The sequence below is a fragment of the Oncorhynchus mykiss genome, chromosome 21 (assembly GCF_057628025.1).
Source record: "Oncorhynchus mykiss isolate SJ-2025 chromosome 21, ASM5762802v1, whole genome shotgun sequence".
In the NCBI taxonomy this organism is placed as follows: Eukaryota; Metazoa; Chordata; class Actinopteri; order Salmoniformes; family Salmonidae; genus Oncorhynchus; species Oncorhynchus mykiss.
Window position 1 is genome coordinate 14,285,367 of NC_143042.1, and position 20,016 is coordinate 14,305,382.

Sequence of the window (20,016 nt, forward strand, 5' to 3'; positions counted from 1 at the left end):
CTCCCGTTTGCTGACTACAAATGGTCTATAACTGGGATAATAACTCAATAACTAGCAAAGGATATGGACAAAGTATGCACATTTGGCTACATGCAGCCCTTGTTGTGATCTCAAAATCTACACACGACCGCTCATGCTGTAAATACAGTCCAGTTCAAAGTAAATGGCACAGATCCATATGGCAATGGTCTATTTGCATGTATACTGCAGCTCAGATTTGTTTATGCCGCACCAGTCTGTGTAGCATAGAGGCTGAGTAGTGTGTGTCAATGCAATAGAATCCTACTCTGGTGTGTTCTGCCTACCAAAAACTATTTTGCATTGTTTGTTTTGTTTCGGTATGTTACTAATGGCTAATATTGCATTGATTCGATCACAATTGACACAATAAAGGTAAATGTTGATGTCATCAAAGTCTGTCATTCTCTGGATGAAGTCATGCTGGATTGACAGCATGGCCAATGCATTTAACCTTTTCTAGCCTACGGAGTTGTGTATGAAGGTTTTTATCCATTTAAGGGGGGAAAAGTTTCTCCCTGACTTGTGATGAGGACTTTGAGCATCTGCAGGTGGTTCTCATAGATTGATTTCAATAAAGAAGGGCTGTGTTTCCAGTGTGCAGCTCAGGATGCTGGTAGACAGTGAACAGCTCCCTTTTCAACTTCTCCTGGTTGCCCACAGGTCATAGCTTGGTAACACACTGGAGTTCTGTGATCGGAAAGAAATCCTTCTGTAGCGTTTGTACATTACCACTCATCACCTGTTGTAGGTTTGTGCAAACAGCTTCTCCTTGACATTCAGTTGACAACTGGCCAACACCAGTTTTGTACTCTACAAAACCTCTCACACACACTGTTGTCTGGTAACATATAGCACAGCACTATTACCATCTGTGATTTACAGGAGATGTCAGTGGTCTCGTCTGTTACAGACGCAAAAGGAGTCTCAGACACCTCCTTAGCTATAGCTTCTCTGTACACGTCATACATACAATCCAAAAGTTAGTATTGGATCATGCCTGATGTGCCCTTAAAAATTGGTTGGTCGTCATAGTGCCTTTGTTGCCTGTAATCTCCTTCACGCATCTCAAAAATACACCTGAAAACGCCTGGGTTCAAGGTGTTGGCCAACTCGTCATGGCCCCACAATTTAATGAATGCTATAATTCTGGCAAGCACCTACCTATTCTCCTCCGTTTGTTGGTTGTGGAGGTCGATGGCTCGTCTATCTGCGGTGTATAGCTGAGCCACGTTTAATTTATTTTAAATCCTTAAACCCAGACTTGGACCGCACACCCTCTCCACTGAATAGCAGGCAGGGGGAGCAAAATAGTGATTGCTTTGCAACGCTAGCACTGCGTCCTTCCAAACCACTCATTGTTGAATTTGCGACGTGTTGTGTAATGTTTATGTCCAATGGCTGATGCGCACAGAGATGTTTTATAACTAATTTTACTTCACATGACAAGGATTGAAAAGGATTTGACAGTAGATTCCAGACTTGATTCATGGTGATGACTGCTAGCTTGCTAGATAAGATTTTGAAAGTATGATGTTGACATGATCAGTCCAATCAAAGCTACTGTAGATGTAACGTGATTTGACGTCATTTTATCTGTGACCAATGACCTTGAAACTTATTGGATGGGCGCCTCTAATGTAACTCTATGGCAGCACCAAAGGGAATTTAATTTTCAAACTGTCCCCATAGATTTTGCGGTGACATAGTGTCCAAATGAGTGACAGAACACTGAGCCAATCACGGCACAACTAGAGAACATTACCTATCCCGAAGCACTGTTTTTCCGCCTGCTGCCCTACCACCACAGAAAGCACTGATCTAGGATGAAACACCTGCATTTTGGAGCTGCCTTAATCAAGAAAGCAAAAAAGAGACCATGTTTGTATGCAACTTTAATAACTCAATATACACTGCTAAAAACATTTAAGGGAACACTAAAATAACACATCCTAGATCTGAATGAATGAAATATTCTTATTAAATACTTTTTTTCTTTACATAGTTGAATGTGCTGACAACAAAATCACACAAAAATTATCAATGGAAATCAAATTTATCAACCCATGGAGGTCTGGATTTGGAGTCACACTCAAAATTAAAGTGGAAAACCACACTACAGGCTGATCCAACTTTGATGTAAAGTCCTTAAAACAAGTCAAAATGAGGCTCAGTAGTGTGTGTGGCCTCCACGTGCCTGTATGACCTCCCTACAATGACTGGGCATGCTCCTGATGAGGTGGCGGATGGTCTCCTGAGGGATCTCCTCCCAGACCTGGACTAAAGCATCCGCCAACTCCTGGACAGTCTGTGGTCTGTTGGTGGATGGAGTGAGACATGATGTCCCAGATGCGCTCAATTGGATTCAGGTCTGGGGAACGGGCGGGCCAGTCCATAGCACCAATGCCTTCCTCTTGCAGGAACTGCTGACACACTCCAGCCACATGAGGTCTAGCATTGTCTTGCATTAGGAGGAACCCAGGGCCAACCACACCAGCATATGGTCTCACAAGGGGTCTGAGGATCTCATCTCGGTACCTAATGGCAGTCAGGCTACCTCTGGCAAGCACATAGAGTGCTGTGCGGCCCCCCAAAGAAATGCCACCCCACACCATGACTGACCCACCGCCAAACCGGTCATGCTGGAGGATGTTATAGGCAGCAAAACGTTCTCCAAGGCGTCTCCAGACTGTCACGTCTGTCATGTGCTCAGTGTGAACCTGCTTTCATCTGTGAAGAGCACAGGACGCCAGTGGCAAATTTGCCAATCTTGGTGTTCTCTGGCAAATGCCAAACGCCCTGCACGGTGTTGGGCTGTAAGCACAACCCCCACCTGTGGACGTCGGGCCCTCATACCACCCTCATGGAGTCTGTTTCTGACCGTTTGAGCAGACACATGCACATTTGTGGCCTGCTGGAGGCCATTTTGCAGGGCTCTGGCAGTGCTCCTCCTCCTCCTCCTTGCACAAAGGTGGAGGTAGCGGTCCTGCTGCTGGGTTGTTGCCCTCCTACGGCCTCTTCCACGTCTACTGATGTACTGGCCTGTCTCCTGGTAGCGCCTCCATACTCTGGACACTACGCTGACAGACACAGCAAACCTTCTTGCCACAGCTCGCATTGATGTGTCATCCTGGATGAGCTGCACTACCTGAGCCACTTGTGTGGGTTGTAGACTCCATCTCATGCTACCACTAGAGTGAAAGCACCGCCAGCATTAAAAAATGACCAAAACATCAGCCAGGAAGCATGGGAACTGAGAAGTGGTCTGTAGTTATCACCTGCAGAACCACTCCTTTATTGGGGGTGTCTTGCTAATTGCCTATAATTTCCACCTGTTGTCTATTCCATTTGCACAACAGCATGTGAAATTTATTGTCAATCAGTGTTGCTTCCTAAGTGGACAGTGTGATTTCACAGAAGTGTGATTGACTTGGAGGTACATTGTGTTGTTTAAGTGTTCCCTTTATTTTTTTGAGCAGTGTATATATTTTTTTTACATTGTTTGCCAACTGATATGTGACACGTATTAATTCCAAAATAACATGCAAAACAGGCACAAAAATACATATATACAGTACCAGTCAAGTTTGGACATTCCTACTCATTCAAGGGTTTTTCTTTATTTTTACTATTTTCTACATTGTAGAATAATAGTGAAGACATCAAAACTATGAAATAACACATATGGAATCATGTAGTAACCAAAAAAGTGTTAAACAAATCCAAATATATTTTATATTTGAGATTCTTCAAAGTAGCCACCCTTTGCCTTAATGACAGCTTTGCACACTCTTGGTATTCTCTCAACCAGCTTCATGAGGTAGTCACCTGGAATGCTTTTCAATTAACAGATGTGCCTTGTTAAAAGTTATTTTGTGGAATTATTTATTTCTTAATGCGTTTGAACCAATCAGTTGCGTGGTGACAAGGTAGGGGTGGTATACAGAAGATAGCCCTATTTAATAAAATACCAAGTCCATATTATGGCAAGACAAGCTCAAATAAGCAAAGAGAAATGACAGGACATCATTACATGAAGACATGATGGTCAGTCAATACTGAACATTTCAAGAACTTTGAAAGTTTCTTCAAGTGCAGTCACAAAAACTATCAACCTCTATGATGAAACTGGCGCTCAAGAGGACCACCACAGGAAATGAAGACCCAGAGTTACCTCGGCTGCAGAGGATAAGTTCATAACTGCACCACAGATTGCAGCCCAAATAAATTCTTCACTACACAACATCAAGTGTTCAGAGGAGACTGTGTGAATCGGACCTTCATGGTCGAACTGCTGCAACAAAACCATCAAAAAAGGACACCAATAAGAAGAAGAGATTTGCTTTGACCAATAAACATGAGCAATGGATATTAGACAAGTGGAAATCTGTGCTTTGGTCTGATGAGTCCAAATGAGAAATTTTTGGTTCCAACCATCGTGTCTTTGTGAGACGCAGAGTAGGTGAACGGATGATCTCCGCATGAGTAGTTCCCACTGTGAAGCATGGAGGAGGAGGTGTGATGGTGGGGGGTGCTTTGCTTGTGACACTGTCTGTGATTTATTTTGAATTTAAGGCACACTTAACCAGCATGGCTCTACCATAGCATTCTGCAGCGATACGTCATCCCATCTGGTTTGCTCTTAGTGGGACTTTCATTTATTTTTAAACAGGACCAATGACCCAACACACATCCAGGCTATGTAAGGGCTATTTGACCAAGAAGGAGAGTGATGGAGAGCTGCATCAGATGATCTAGCCTTCACAATGACCTGACCTCAACCCAATTGAGATGGTTTGGGATGAGTTGGACCGCAGAGTGATGGAAAAGTAGCCAACAAGTGCTCAGCGTATGTGGTAACTCCTTCAAGACTGTTAGAAAATAATTCCAGGTGAAGCTATCTTAGAGAATTCCAAGAGTGTGCAAAGCTGTCATCAAGGCAAAGGGTGGCTACTTTGAAGAATCTCAAATATAAGATATATTTTGATTTGTTCCAACACTTTTTTGCTTACTAAACGATTCCATGTGTTATTTCATAGTTTTGACATCTTCACTATTATTCTACAATGTAGAAAATATTAAGAATAAAGAAAAACCCTTGAAAGAGTAGGTGTGTCCAACCTTTGTGTCACGAATCCCGCCGAAGATGGTGCCTCTTCCTGTTCGGGCGGCGCTCGGCGGTCGTCGTCGCCGGCCTACTAGCTGCCACCGATCCCCTTTTCTGTTTCATTTAGTGTTGTCTGATTAGTTGCACCTGTTTTGTGTTTAGGTTTTGGTTTTGGGCTATTTAAACCCGGTAGGCCCGCCGGCTTCTGTGCGGGCTTGTTTTTCTGTTTATGGTGTGTGATTATTTTATTTATTTTTCCGGTCAGTTTCGTCCTGTTGTTTGGACTGGGTCTTTACGCGCCCTTGTGTGTGTGGCGTGACCGTCTCTCTGGGTTTTTGGAAAATAAAAATCCACATCTTGTGAACTACCCTGCTCTCTGCGCCTGACTTCTCCACCCACTACTCATAGAAGCCATGACACTTTGACTGGTACTGTATATGTTATATTTTTTGGATAAACAAGGGGGGCACAAAACACCTGCCCTGAATGACGCGTCGCCACTGTATACAACCAACAGCTTACTAAGATCACAGCCATCTCACTGCTGACTAAGATAGGATTTTCAAAGAATGACGATAGTGATGTGTTCGTAACAAAGTGGGAAGGTGGTAATTACCAGTTGTGAAATCATAAATACTAGTTGGATGCATTCACGTGCTTTGAACTATTTGAGAAAAGCCGATTGGCTAATGGCCAACAAGTTGCATCAACCATAAGCTATGAGTTCAGCTATCATGTTTGTTAAATTATAGTGTTCAAAAACATATTTATAGATAGATTTTTGTAAATAATGTTTTGTTGCATTGAAGTGCTGAAAATGCTGTTAAAAAAGTAATTTCCTTAGTAGATGATGTCAGAGGTCAGCATGTGGGAGAAGTCGGAGCTCAGGTATGATAGACAAGTTTCCCACTAGTAATTACCAGTTGGAGGGACGTTCAAGTGGTCTTTTACCAGTCGTATGTGGTAAATACCACCTTCCCACTTGTATTGTCTCTGGTATGCCTAACTATCTCAGTGTGTTAGAAGTCTTTAATCAGATTCTGTATGTTCCAGTGCTGCCCACTGCACTCCTGAATGATGAGCTGGTAGTAAGTGTCCTCCCCTGGGGCAATCTCCAGACATCTCTTTGTCTGTCTGTTCTGGATGGCTTTTCCCTATAAAACACAGCAAACATTCTACTGTACAGCATCACAATAATAAAAAAAAGTCAAAGACATCTCTGTTGTTTCCAACAATTTTTAAGCATCAACTTCCCTAAATCATGTTAGAGTGCTTACCTGTTGAAATTCCCAGAGCATGTGGAATCTCTTCTGCTGGGCCACCTTGCACTCATACAGTCCTGGGGTTCGAGTGCCGGTGTCCACCAGACAGCGATTACTGTTGTACTTGTGAGACTTGATGCCTCCAATGTAGATCTCCCCACTGGCTCGATAATAACAGCTCTGGACAGAGAGTATAGATATTTAGGCTTTTCTGAGTCTGTGGTATTGACAGTACTTTGCATTGTGGCGTGGATTGAATCCCAAGTTTGCCATGGGATGCACCATATTATACATGTAGTTAAATTCTAAGATACTAAGCAATGATTCTACAAACCTGTGGACCAAAATAATGGCATCCATATAAAATAGGTGTGTTCCCCGGAACTGGGCCTTGATCTATACAGAGATCCGTCTTCTGGTCATTGACCAGCTGTTGATTTTATGGACAGAGATTAAACAGTTATAAAAGTGCAGATTCCTATCCTGATTTATGACCCTGCATCCTATTGAAAAAAGGATGCCATGCATGCCACTAAACACAGGTCGTGAGGAAAAAGTTCCAGAACAACTGTAACATTTTAGCATCACTCACAGCTCCATAACCAAGCAAGTCACCCAGGGGGTCTAACATGGGATACACGTTATCCAGATACCACTGGAAGGGTTTGCAGTTCAGTCTCTTTCTCAACTTCTTCCTCTCTGAAACATCCCCAATGTCTATGCCGTGATCCTGTGGTGAGAAAGACGATTTCCAAATCAGAAACACAGGCCACCTATTATCCACTTTTGCTTACTGCCATCATTTTACATGGATCCTATGATCTTTATTGTGGCATTGAGTAATAGACCATTTTTTAAATAATATTGACTGTCTAGTCTACTTATTTTCAAACACAAGGCATGCAAAACAGCAATCATTGCTATTCTATAGGAACAGCTGAACAAAACCTACTGTTTGATTGGTTTGTTGTGTACAGTACCTTCAGTGGGATGTTCCAGGCAATGTTGACATTATGTTTGTAGTCATCCATCCAGACCTCAGCCACTCTCAGAGCATTCCTCTTCATTGTAATGCTCAGGTCGGGGAGATAGGGTTTATGGGCCCTCTCGATGTGGGCTATTTTAGAACAAGGTATGACCTCGACACTTCCACCACATAGCCACACCTTGACACACCAAACACCAAGAGAGAAGGAAGAGTTTATAGATATGGACTGAAGTGTCTGGATGTTGGATGTAGATTGGTTTGTTCAAACTGAAGGACTCAAGAACAAAAAGTAATTCTGCAAACACAAGTCTGCTTTGATTTCAAACATTTATTTAGAAACTATAGCAGAGGGGCTTACCCGGATACCCAGTTCAACATTTTCTCCTCCATAGATCTTCATACCACCATCCAGAGCACCAATTTCCCCAAAGAACAGGCGATCAACCACTAGTATGCCCATAATGGAGGGGCTCCTGACAAACATACAGTACAAATCATGGTCATTTCCACATTGGGAGAAGTGACATTCATTTAATGAATATATAATGCAAAATAATAATCCAGGTGTAAATATTAGGTATGATTTTCCTCCCAATGCTGTGCTTTCCTTATCGTCTATTCAAACAGATTTGTGAAACTGGACTATCATCCGATGATGAAATCACAACCAACTCACTTTCCTGGCTGTGACTCGTCTTTCAAGGCATACCACTCAGGTCTGAAGGACTCATACATACACCACAGGGCCCAGTCAAAGGCATCTGCAGCAGGCACATAACGTGTGACTGTCAAGTCATCGAATTGGACTTTGTCAAACACCGGTGTCAACACCAACGTGCGGTCCTCCTTTATCCGAGCTAACAGAGGCTCCGCCCTGTTCACACAAACACAGAGTCAAAACACCATGTTGGGCGGGGGGGGATTCAAAACATCTCACTGAGATATTTCATTTAGACTACCATTCCACATGGACCTCTATGTGGGCATCCAAGATGGCCACCACATCTCCTGTAGCTTCCCTCCACCCTGAGAGGCGGGCCTGTGTGAGACCGAGCTGCTCTGAGTGTCTCACTCTCTTCACCAGGCCGGGACGCTCTTCATGGATGAAGCTGATGTATGCATCCAACTTCTCCGTTAGATCCTCTGTGAAAGCACACACTTGCAAATCAGTGGTACCTAAGGAAATTTGAAAGCCACACATACAGTGCCTTGCGAAAGTATTCGTCCCCCTTGAACTTTGCGACCTTTTGCCACATTTCAGGATTCAAACATAAAGATATAAAACTGTTTTTTTTTGTGAAGAATCAACAACAATTGGGACACAATCAGGAAGTGGAACAACATTTATTGGATATTTCAAACTTTTTTAACAAATCAAAAACTGAAAAATTGGACGTGCAAAATTATTCAGCCCCTTTACTTTCAGTGCAGCAAACTCTCTCCAGAAGTTCAGTGAGGATCTCTGAATGATCCAATGTTGACCTAAATGACTAATGATGATAAATACAATCCACCTGTGTGGAATCAAGTCTCCGTATAAATGCACCTGCACTGTGATAGTCTCAGAGGTCCGTTAAAAGCGCAGAGAGCATCATGAAGAACAAGGAACACATCAGGCAGGTCCGAGATACTGTTGTGAAGAAGTTTAAAGCCGGATTTGGATACAAAAATATTTCCCAAGCTTTAAACATTCCAAGGAGCACTGTGCAAGCGATAATATTGAAATGGAAGGAGTATCAGACCACTGAAAATCTACCAAGACCTGGCCGTCCCTCTAAACTTTCAGCTCATACAAGGAGAAGACTGATCAGAGATGCAGCCAAGAGGCCCATGATCACTCTGGATGAACTGCAGAGATCTACAGCTGAGGTGGGAGACTCTGTCCATAGGACAACAATCAGTCGTATATTGCACAAATCTGGCCTTTATGGAAGAGTGGCAAGAAGAAAGCCATTTCTTAAAGATATCCATTAAAAGTGTCGGTTAAAGTTTGCCACAAGCCACCTGGGAGACACACCAAACATGTGGAAGAAGGTGCTCTGGTCAGATGAAACCAAAATTGAACTTTTTGGCAACAATGCAAAACGTTATGTTTGGCGTAAAAGCAACACAGCTCATCACCCTGAACTCACATCCCCACTGTCAAACATGGTGGTGGCAGCATCATGGTTTGGGCCTGCTTTTCTTCAGCAGGGACAGGGAAGATGGTTAAAATTGATGGGAAGATGGATGGAGCCAAATACAGGACCATTCTGGAAGAAAACCTGATGGAGTCTGCAAAAGACCTGAGACTTGGACGGAGATTTGTCTTCCAACAAGACAATGATCCAAAACATAAAGCAAAATCTACAATGGAATGGTTCAAAAATAAACATATCCAGGTGTTAGAATGGCCAAGTCAAAGTCCAGACCTGAATCCAATGGAGAATCTGTGGAAAGAACTGAAAACTGCTGTTCACAAATGCTCTCCATCCAACCTCACTGAGCTCGAGCTGTTTTGCAAGGAGGAATGGGAAAAACTGTCAGTCTCTCGATGTGCAAAACTGATAGAGACATACCCCAAGTGACTTACAGCTGTAGTCGCAGCAAAAGGTGTCGCTACAAAGTATTAACTTAAGGGGGCTGAATAATTTTGCACGTCCAATTTTTCAGTTTTTGATTTGTTAAAAAAAGTTTGAAATATCCAATAAATGTCGTTCCACTTCATGATTGTGTCCCACTTGTTGTTGATTCTTCACAAAAAAATACAGTTTTATATCTTTATGTTTGAAGCCTGAAATGTGGTAAAAGGTCGCAAAGTTCAAGGGGGCCGAATACTTTCGCAAAGCACTGTATGTTCAATCTAAATGTTAACAAATGTAATTTCAAATGTTTCTATGCAGAGAGCATTGACCAATTAGGCAAACCATTGGAGCTGTGGTCATCCACCAGTATAATGTCTTTAAGCAGGTGTCGGGGGGTCTTGTCTATGATGCTGCGGACGGCTCTCTTGATGATTGACAGGGCCTCGTCCAAGTAGATCAACACCACGCTGATGGTGGGCAGGTCATGGGGATACTGGTGCTTAGCACACCTAACAGGCACAACAAACACATTTGGTCCACCTCATATAATTTATTCACTTCACCAAAGCTGCTGTTTCACTTGTCAACTTCAATGTCATTGCCAGAGCTTTGAGTTATAAGGTTCTATCTGCATTTCGGTCAAAATGTATTTATTGACATAGCCTTGTTCTGTTCAATGTTTTCTACCTATATAGTACTCTAAAACCCCAATCCACGTTGTTGAGTTTAAAAGAATACATGATAAAAATGGCTTAGGATCCAGTTATCTTAGAATCATCTTTTTACAGGTAGAACCTTCTAGTTCTAAGGTCACAATTGCTCAAATTGAATTCACAGTGCTGGAGATGGAATTGACCTTGGATGGCCGCAATGCAACAGACTGTGGTTAGAATTCAGAAGTTTTCAGCGGATCCATCATTTGCTGTGTTGAGGTGGCGGAGAGATGAGGAAAATGATTTACTTAGGATCGCGAGTATCAGGGATTTCCCTGTTCAGGGGTAGTCTGTCACTCAGGAAGGCGTTGTATCCATACATCTGAAACAGCCCCTCTGCCTCTTTCTGCTCCTCCTCTGAGAGCTCATCACCCCAGCTTGTGAACAGAGCTGAGTTGGGGTACACCTTCTTCACCACCTTCCTCTCCTTCTTGACCTCGGGAGCCTTCACAGCCTGCCCCTCTTTCAGACTGCTCCCGTCGTTGATTGTATTCACTGTGGACACACATGACAGCTGTTCATCAAATTGTAATAAATGTGTTAAGGCTGCCAAAATCAACATGAGTCACTCCTTTTGATACAAACAGAGCAGGATCTCATTTAAAATCAAATCAAATCAAACTTTATTTGTCACATGCGCCGAATACAACAGGTATGAATACAGCAGGTACAACCTTACTATGAAATGCTTACTTACAAGCGAGTTAATTAAGAAAATATTTACCAAATAAACTAAAGTAAAAAATAATCAAAAGTAACACAATAAAATAGCAGTAACGAGGCTATATACAGGGGATACCGGTACTGAGTGAATGTGCGGGGTTACAGGTCAGTCAAGGTAATTTGTACATGTAGGCAGGGGTAAAGTGACTATGCATAGATAATAAACAGTGAGTAGCAGCAGTGTAAAAACAAATGGGGGTTCAATGTAAATAGTCCTGGTGGCCATTTGATTAATTGTTCAGCAGGGAAATCCCTTTTTTATGGCTTGGGGGTAGAAGCTGTTAAGGAGTCTTTTGGTCCTAGACTTGGCGTTCCGGAACCGATTGCCATGCGGTAGCAGAGAGAACAGTCTTTGACTTGGGAGTCTTTGCCAAATTTTTGGTCTTTCCTCTGACAGCACCTAGTATATAGGTCCTGGATGGAAGCTTGGCCCCAGTGATGTACTCGGCCATACTCACTACCCTCTTTAGCGCCTTACAATCAGATGCAGAGAATTTGCCATACCAGGTGGTGATGCAACCGGTCAGGATGCTCTCGATGGTGCAGCTGTATACATTTTTGATGATCTGGGGACCGATGCCAATGTGACAATATTTTCAGTCTCCTGAGGGGGAAATGGTGTTGTGCCCTCTTCTTTCTTTTTTTTTTCTTTTTTGTTGTTGAATTTTACCCCTTTTTCTCCCCAATTTCATGGTATCCAATTGTTGTAGTAGCTACTATCTTGTCTCATCGCTACAACTCCCGTACGGGCTCGGGAGAGACGAAGGTTGAAAGTCATGCGTCCTCCGATACACAACCCAACCAAGCCGCACTGCTTCTTAACACAGAGCGCATCCAACCCGGAAACCAGCCGCACCAATGTGTCGGAGGAAACACCGTGCACCTGGCCATCTTGGTTAGCGCACACAGGAGTCGCTGGTGCGGGATGAGACAAGGACATCGCTAGCGACCAAGCCCTCCCTAACCCGGGCAACGCTAGGCCAATTGTGCCTCTCTCCACGGACCTCCCGGTCGCGGCCGGTTACGACAGAGCCTGGGCGTGAACCCAGGGACTCTGATGGCACAGCTGGCGCTGCAGTACAGCGCCCTTAACCACTGCGCCACCCGGGAGGCCCCTGTCGTGCCCTCTTCACAACTGTCTTGGTGTGTTTGGACAATGATAGTTGATGATGTGGACACCAAGGAACTTGAAACTCTCGACCCGCTCCAATACAGCCCTGTTTATGTAGTCCACGATCAGCTCTTTTGTCTTGCTCACATTGAGGGAGAGGTTGTTGTACTGGCACCACACTGCCAGGTCTCTGTTGGGGTGGTTTGCAAATTATATTGGGTCTAGGGTATACGGGATGATGCTGTTGAGGAGCCATGACCAGCATTTCAAAGCACTTCATGGCTACCGACATGAGTCGATTATAATAGGCATTTAGCTTGTCTGGTAGGCTCGTGTCACTGGGCAGCTCATGGCTGGGTTTCCCTTTGTAGTCCGTAATAGTTTTCAAGCCTTGCCACATCTGACGAGCATCAGAGCTGGTGTAGTAGGATTCAATCTTAATCCTGTATAGACGGTTTGCCTGTTTCATGGTCCGTCTTATTAATGTCCCGCTCCTTGAAAGCGGCAGCTCTAGCCTTTAGCTCGATGCAGATGTTCACTTTAATCCATGGCTTCTGGTTGGGATATGAACGTACAGTCACTGTGGGTACGACGTCGTCAATGCAATGATGAAGCCGATGTCTGAGGTGGTATACTCCTCAATGCTATTGGATGAATCCCGGAACATAATCCAGTCTGTGCTCGCAAAATAGTCCTGTAGTGTAGCATGTGCGTCATCTGATCACTTCCGTATTGAGCAAGTCACTGGTACTTCCTGCTTTAGTTTTTGCTTGTAAACAGGAATCAAGAGGATATAATTATGGTCAGATTTGCCAAATGTAGGGTGAGGGAGAGCTTTGTATGCGGCTCTGTGTGTGGAGTAAAGGTGAGTTATATTTCCTCTGGTTGCACATGTGACATGCTGGTAGAAATGGGGTAAAACGGATTTAAGTTTGCCTGCATTAAAGTCCCCAGCCACTAGGAGCTCCGCTTCTGGATGAGCATTTTCTAGTTTTCTTATGGGCCTTATACTGCTCGTTGAGTGAGGTCTTAGTGTCAGCATCGGTTTGTGGTGGGAAATAGACGGTTATGAATAATGAGAACTCTCTTAGTAGATAGTGTGGTCTACAGCTTAGCATAAGGTTCTCTACCTGGTGACATCTGTCACCAGCATTTATTGACAAAAGACACACACCACTGCCCCTCGTCTTACCAGACGTAGGTTCTCTGTCCTGCCGATGCATGGAAAATCCCGCCAGCTCTATATTATCCGTGTCGTCGTTCAGCCACGACTTGAGGAAACATAAGATATTACAGTTTTTAACGTCGGTTGTTAGGATAGTCTTGATCGTATATCATCCATTTTGTTTTCCAATGATTGCACGTTGGCCAATAGAACAGATGGTAGTGGAGGTTTACTCACTCTCCTACAAATTCACAGAAGGCTGCCTGACCTCTGCCCCCTTTTCTCCTTTTCTTCACGCAAATTACTGGGATTTGGTCTCGTTCCCGAGAAAGCAGTATATCCTTCGAGTCAGACTTGTTACAGAAAAAAATCTTAGTTCAGTTTGAGGTGAGTAATCACTGTTCTGATGTCCAAAAGTTATTTTATGTCATAAGAGATGGTAGCAGCAACATTATGTACAAAATAAGTAAAAACACAAGTGACAAACAACACAGAAAAATGAACAAAATAGCACAGTTGGTTAGGAGCTTCAGTCACTATTTGCATGTGTGTTTTTGAAAAAGGTGATTAACAATGTTTGATCTGCCTTGGAGAATTACCTTGAAGTAACTGATGTAAAAATATATATTTGTATTTTTATAGTAAACATTGTGGTAAACTTTGGCACACAGAAGTTGGTAGATCAAAATGTAACAAATGTTGTTCAGCAAGCAACAGTATACAGGATTAAAGAACAATCGAAAATTATTATGGGCATATTTTATTTAATCCTTTATTAGTTTATTTAAACCCTTTAATTAACTGGGTACAAATTCCCTTTTACAATAATCACTGTGAAGTGTGAAATACCTTTTTCTGGGATCAACTCTACATGTAAGCTCAGGTTAGATTCTAATGTGTTCTCAAATTCTCCCCTCTAAATCTGCCCTACTATCTAGAACAGTGGCAGATTGCAGTCCAGGTACAGTACGTGGACAGAGCTACTGCCAATTCCCTTCCAGGTAAATCAGAGGTAAATGAAGGAGATTGAGACTTACACAGCTTCTCGATGTGAGCCTCCATCTTCTCCAGCCTCTTGAGAATGTCCTGGTCCCTGGCCGATTCATTCTGATGGGCCCCCTGCAGTCTCTCCCCATGAGAATGAACCTCCCGCTTAATGGATGTGATGTAGAGTATTCCAGCAGCCATGGCCAACAACGGGGCCAGCCCTCGAACCCAGCCTAGCCTCATCATCCCTCTGCGTGTGAGTGCTCAGCCTGGGGATACAGACAGGATGGCCTTCCTCTCTCACTCTCTCACTCTCTCACTGAGATTCAGGTTCACCTGAAAGGAGGGAGGGGTGATGTCAAATAAATTGAACAAAGGAGAAAAGCAGTCGAGGATAGTCAATCAAAAATCTATTTGGTTTATTACAAGTTGCAACAGGGAGAAACCTCCAGCATAGAAGCAGAGAAAATGTCTAACTGGCCTTCTCTGGGAACACCCTTATATCCTAATCAGCATACAAATGTTCTGTAAACACCAGCCCGATAGGCTTGTAGGAAGTCAAAACAGAAGGCAGTGACTTTGTCAGCAGCTACAGAATCACATTGTTTCACACAATATAATAATGATCAGTGTATCCTGTCCTTGTACTTCCAGTCTGGTGTCAACCTTATCAGCAGTTATGAGTTTAATCCATAACATACAGCCTCTAGTCTCGTGACCATCAACCCAAGTGTTACAAACCGAACACTGGAAATCACGTTTTTTACACAAACTTCAAATATGCTAAACATTGTGTTGATCATTCTAAATTAAATATGAACTTCAGTCATCTTAAATATTCCCATTATACTGTTGCTGAGGTGCACCATCCTGCTGGCTGGCACTCAGTGGATGTGAGTTTCTCGTCACTCGCCTCCCCTAGGCTGTCAATCACTCACTGTCTCTGGTCCTGGAGTTTGGGTCGATGTGACAATTAGCAAATTGTCATATAGATAATGCATAAAACACAGTGCACATTTCTGAGGAAAGGGAACCACTCCCTTTTGTGAGAAACTGGTAAATAATAATAGGCTACCTCGGGTGGCAGGTAGCCAAGTGTTTAGAGCATTGGGCCAGTGACCGAAAGGTTGCTGGATGGAATTCCCAAGCCGACAAGGTAAAAATCTGTCTTTCTGCCCCTGAGCAAGGCAGTTACCCCAATGTTCCCCGGGCGCCGTAGACGTGGATGTTGAGTAAGGCGACCCCCACACCTCTCTGATTCAGAAGGGTTGGGTTAAATGCGGAAGACACATTTCAGTTGAAGGCATTCAGTTGTACAACTGACTAGGTATCCCCCTTTTGCAAATGTATTAAAATAAATACCTTATTTACATAAGTATTCAGACCCTTTGCTGTGAGATTCGAAATTGAGCTTAGGAGCATCCTGTTTCCATTGATTATCCTTGAGATGTTTCTACAACTGGATTGGAGTCCACCTGTGGTACATTCAATCGATTGGGCATAATTTGGAAAGGCACACAGCTGTCTTTATGGAAAGGCACACACCTGTCCCTCAACTCCAGTGTATGATATACCATTCTGTAGCTCCGAGTCTCTACTTTTTCCAATGTAAAAAAGACCATTTGAAATGTTGCTACATAAGACCGAATCGAGGAGGTTGTTATTACTCTCGTGGGTTGAAGAAGGAGACCAAGGTGCAGCGTGGTAGGCGTTCATGATTTTTAATAAACTGAACACTGCAACAAAATAACAAAGTAGAAAAAAACGAAAAGCGCACAGTTCTGTCAGGCAAAACAGCTAAACAGAAAATAACTCCCCACAAAACCCAAACGGAAAGTCACAACTTATATATGATCCCCAATCAGAGACAATGATAGACAGCTGCCTCTGATTGGGAACCACACATGGCAAAAACAACAAAGAAATAGAAAACATAGAAACAAAAAATCTAGAATGCCCACCCTAATCACACCCTGACCTAACCAAAAATAGAGAAATAAAAGGCTCTCTAAGGTCAGGGCGTCACAGAGGTTGGTCACATATGAGAGGTAATGCACCTCAGTGAGAACAATTCTACCATCCAGATGTCTACCTCTTTGTACCCTGCTTAAATTTCGAAACAAGCTGTGTCCGCTTCAGTGACTATCATTTCAACACATTTACACATTGATCAGCTTCCATACTCATTGGGGTAGACTACCTAAATAAAATTGAATAGTTGAAAGTAACTCTAACTTTTCTTATGCAAGCTGTATGTGAAAGTACATTAGTGAGGTTAGGTTTATGCTAATATGGATAAAATGGTTTCGCTAGCTAAACAACAACTGTAACAATGTATTTAAGAGGCAACAAGTGCTCATTGTGCAACTGTATTTATGTTTTCAATAAACATTAGAGATGAAATATAGTTGAAATGTTGTCAACAATCTAAGCCAACCCCGTCTGTTTTGCCCCATAGTTGAACATGGGTTGGTTGCTAAACAGTCAACCCATCTATTAACTAGATCAGACATTAAACATCTCCAAACACTCCATACTCAGTCCATTAGGTAGCAACCATGGGTGTATTCACTAGGAACTCAATTGAACCAAAACGGAATGAAACAGGGAGGGACCTACCTGAATTTGTCCATTGTAAACTCTTAATTTTGTTGCAAAATGTTTTGGACTAATGATTACGCCCCTTGATTAGATGTGCTGGGAGAGAAAATCCCCACCCCAATTTAAGTTTGTTGAGATGAAAGAATTGGACACATAATAAGGAATTCTAAAAATATATATAAAAGAGACTAACTGAACATTGAGTTTAATGCAACATTGAATGACACTCGATCGGCTTGTGTGTGGCTTAAGGAGTGAGGCAATACAGAAGTGCCTACTCACTGAATCAATGGAGCTAGCTGCAAATAAGCACAACAGCTGGGGGCTGTATCAAGAGTGCACAGAGCAGCAGCAGTGCAGGATAGAAAAAAAGGGGGCACCATGGAAAGCAGGGTCATCACCCATCTGAATGCTGAGCAAAGGAGCTGACATGACGCCATTGTGAAAAGAAAGGACACATTGAGCGAACTTGTAAAAGAAATAGAGAGAAACCAGCAAAGGACAGCTATAAGGAAATATCTGGAAAAGGAAACACAGCCAGCTGCACCCCAAGAAGAAACACCTGCATGCTGTGAAGCAGGACCAGTCATGCAACAGTGGCATAGACTCTGTGGAGGAGCTACTGATCAAGGAATTGACAGTAAAAGGACACTCTACAGCCAACGGTGTCACAACACCATAGGGAGGACAATCAAAAAAGATGTAAATCGATACTGGAGCAGCTGTCTCACTTATGTCAGAAAAACGATAAAAAATAAGGCTGAACCACCTTTCACAGACACATGCAAAAATTCACACTGAGAGATTGTCCCCATGACGGAATGGCAGAAATCATGCTGGAACTAAACCGATAAAAAGCCAAACTTCCCATCTATGTGGTCAAGGTGCTGATATGCCGACCATGGTTTGAAAAGATTTGTCTGGACTGGGCGAAGGTGAATCGGTGACAGTGGAAGAAACAGGGTTGTCAGCTGTGCAGACTCGACATGCAGCTGTTTTTAAGGATGAACTGGCTCCATTCCCCTGTGTGGAGATAAAGGTGAACATTAATCCTGTACTGATGGTGGAACAATACCCGCTTCCTCCAATTATCGAGGAACTACGCGTAAGGTTGGTGGAAAGCAATACTGCAAGATTGATCTCAACAAAGTCTTCCTGCAGCTGCATGTAGATGAAGAGTCACAAAAGTACCTCACCATCACTACCCACATGGGACTCTACTGATACCGCCACTTGCCTTTTGGAATCACGTTGGCATCTGCCTTGTTCCAGAGGTCCATGGATCAGGTCCTGAGCGACCACCCTAGGTCATATTGTTACCTTGATGAAATCCTCATCACAGGAAAGGATGGCGAGGAGCAACTGCTGAACCTTTAAAAGGGTGGCAGGTAGGGCGGAAGGTAGCTTAGTGGTTAACAGTGTTGGACCAGTAACCGAAAGGTTGCAGGTTTGAATCCCCAAGCCAACTAAGTGAAAAATCTGCCGACGTACCCTTGAGCAAGGCACTTAACCCTAGTTGCTCTGGATAGGAGCATCTGCTAAATCGACTTGCAGAGTAAGGCTTACGTGTTTGCAATTCGAGAAGTCCAACTTTTTCAAGCACGCAGTGGAGTCCTTAGGCCATTTGATTGATGCTGGCGGTCTCCACACAGCCCCATTGAAAGTGACAGTCATTGTAGATCCTCCTACTCCAGAGAAAGTCGGCCAGCTGCGGCCTTTCCTTGGCGTCCTGAATGACTACGACGAGTTCATCCTGCAGCTGAAGCCTTTGCATGAGGTAATGAGAGAGAGCAAATCCTGGTTGTTTACAAAGTGTGACACTACTTTCAAGAAAGGCAGCATTGATTGAAAAGGTGTTGACTCACTTTGACCTGTTCTTGCCAATTCCACTGGCCTGCAACGCTTCCCTATATGGAGTTCGGGCCGTCGTGTCTGACAGCACATCTGCAGGAGAAGCCCATTGCTTTCACGTCAAGGACTGAAATACCCTTATTATCTTATCTTCGGGATCACGTACCTGTTTGGAGATGTTTGGATGTCTCGGAATGCCTGAGCAGTTAGTCACGGACAATGGCAATCTTTTGTTTCCAAGGAGATGGACATTTCCTCCAGAGCAATGGAATCAAACACATCCTCTCAAGTCCTTATCATCCATCCACTCATAGACTTGAAGAGTGAAGGGTTCAGACAAACATGCACTCAAGGCGTCCAGAAGTGAAGCACCACTAAAGTATTGTAATACCCCTCATGCAACAACTGGAACGTCCCCTGCCTATCTGCTCATGAAAAGACATGCCCACCAAAACGTTGGTGTAAAACAAGCAGCAAGACCAAGTCAACCAGCCAGCTAAATGGTATAAAGACAGACAGTTCACTGTTGAAGATCCAGTCCTCACACGCAACTACACCACTACAGAAAGGTGGCCACCCGCAACTGTTCTCAAAAGACTTGGCCTGCCTCATACAGTCTGCACCCAAGACAACCAGACCTGGCAGAGACATGTTAACCAGTTGCTCCCACGAGAACCTGCAGCTTCAATCCCTGAAGCAGAGGTACCTTCACAGACGAGCTGACACACCACCAGAACAAGTCAGCAACCGCACCAGCTTCTTCTTCACTGCCGCCAACAGATGCTACACCAGCCTGTGACTAAGCCTGATCCCGGGTTATGTCGCAACCGACCTAGAGAAAGAAAACCTCCTGAATGTTATACATAGTGCTAACCCTGGAAGCAAGGGGCATAATACTCATCTTTGGGTTTAGAGGGATGTTGAGG

General features: G+C 43.5%; 1 protein-coding gene across 1 annotated transcript; it reads right to left on the minus strand.

Annotated features, from left to right (window-relative positions):
• Positions 1-1,900: 1,900 nt before the first annotated feature.
• Positions 1,901-15,117, minus strand: LOC110500063 (putative polypeptide N-acetylgalactosaminyltransferase 8). Its single transcript, XM_021577206.3, has 11 exons — positions 14,689-15,117; positions 10,901-11,147; positions 10,282-10,448; positions 8,335-8,518; positions 8,052-8,249; positions 7,734-7,848; positions 7,368-7,553; positions 6,980-7,117; positions 6,722-6,817; positions 6,403-6,567; positions 1,901-6,279 (listed from the first exon to the last, which is right to left on the minus strand). The coding sequence occupies exons 1-11, from the start codon at positions 14,882-14,884 to the stop codon at positions 6,145-6,147; spliced, it is 1,827 nt and encodes a 608-aa protein (XP_021432881.1). The 5' UTR covers positions 14,885-15,117; the 3' UTR covers positions 1,901-6,144.
• Positions 15,118-20,016: the final 4,899 nt, after the last annotated feature.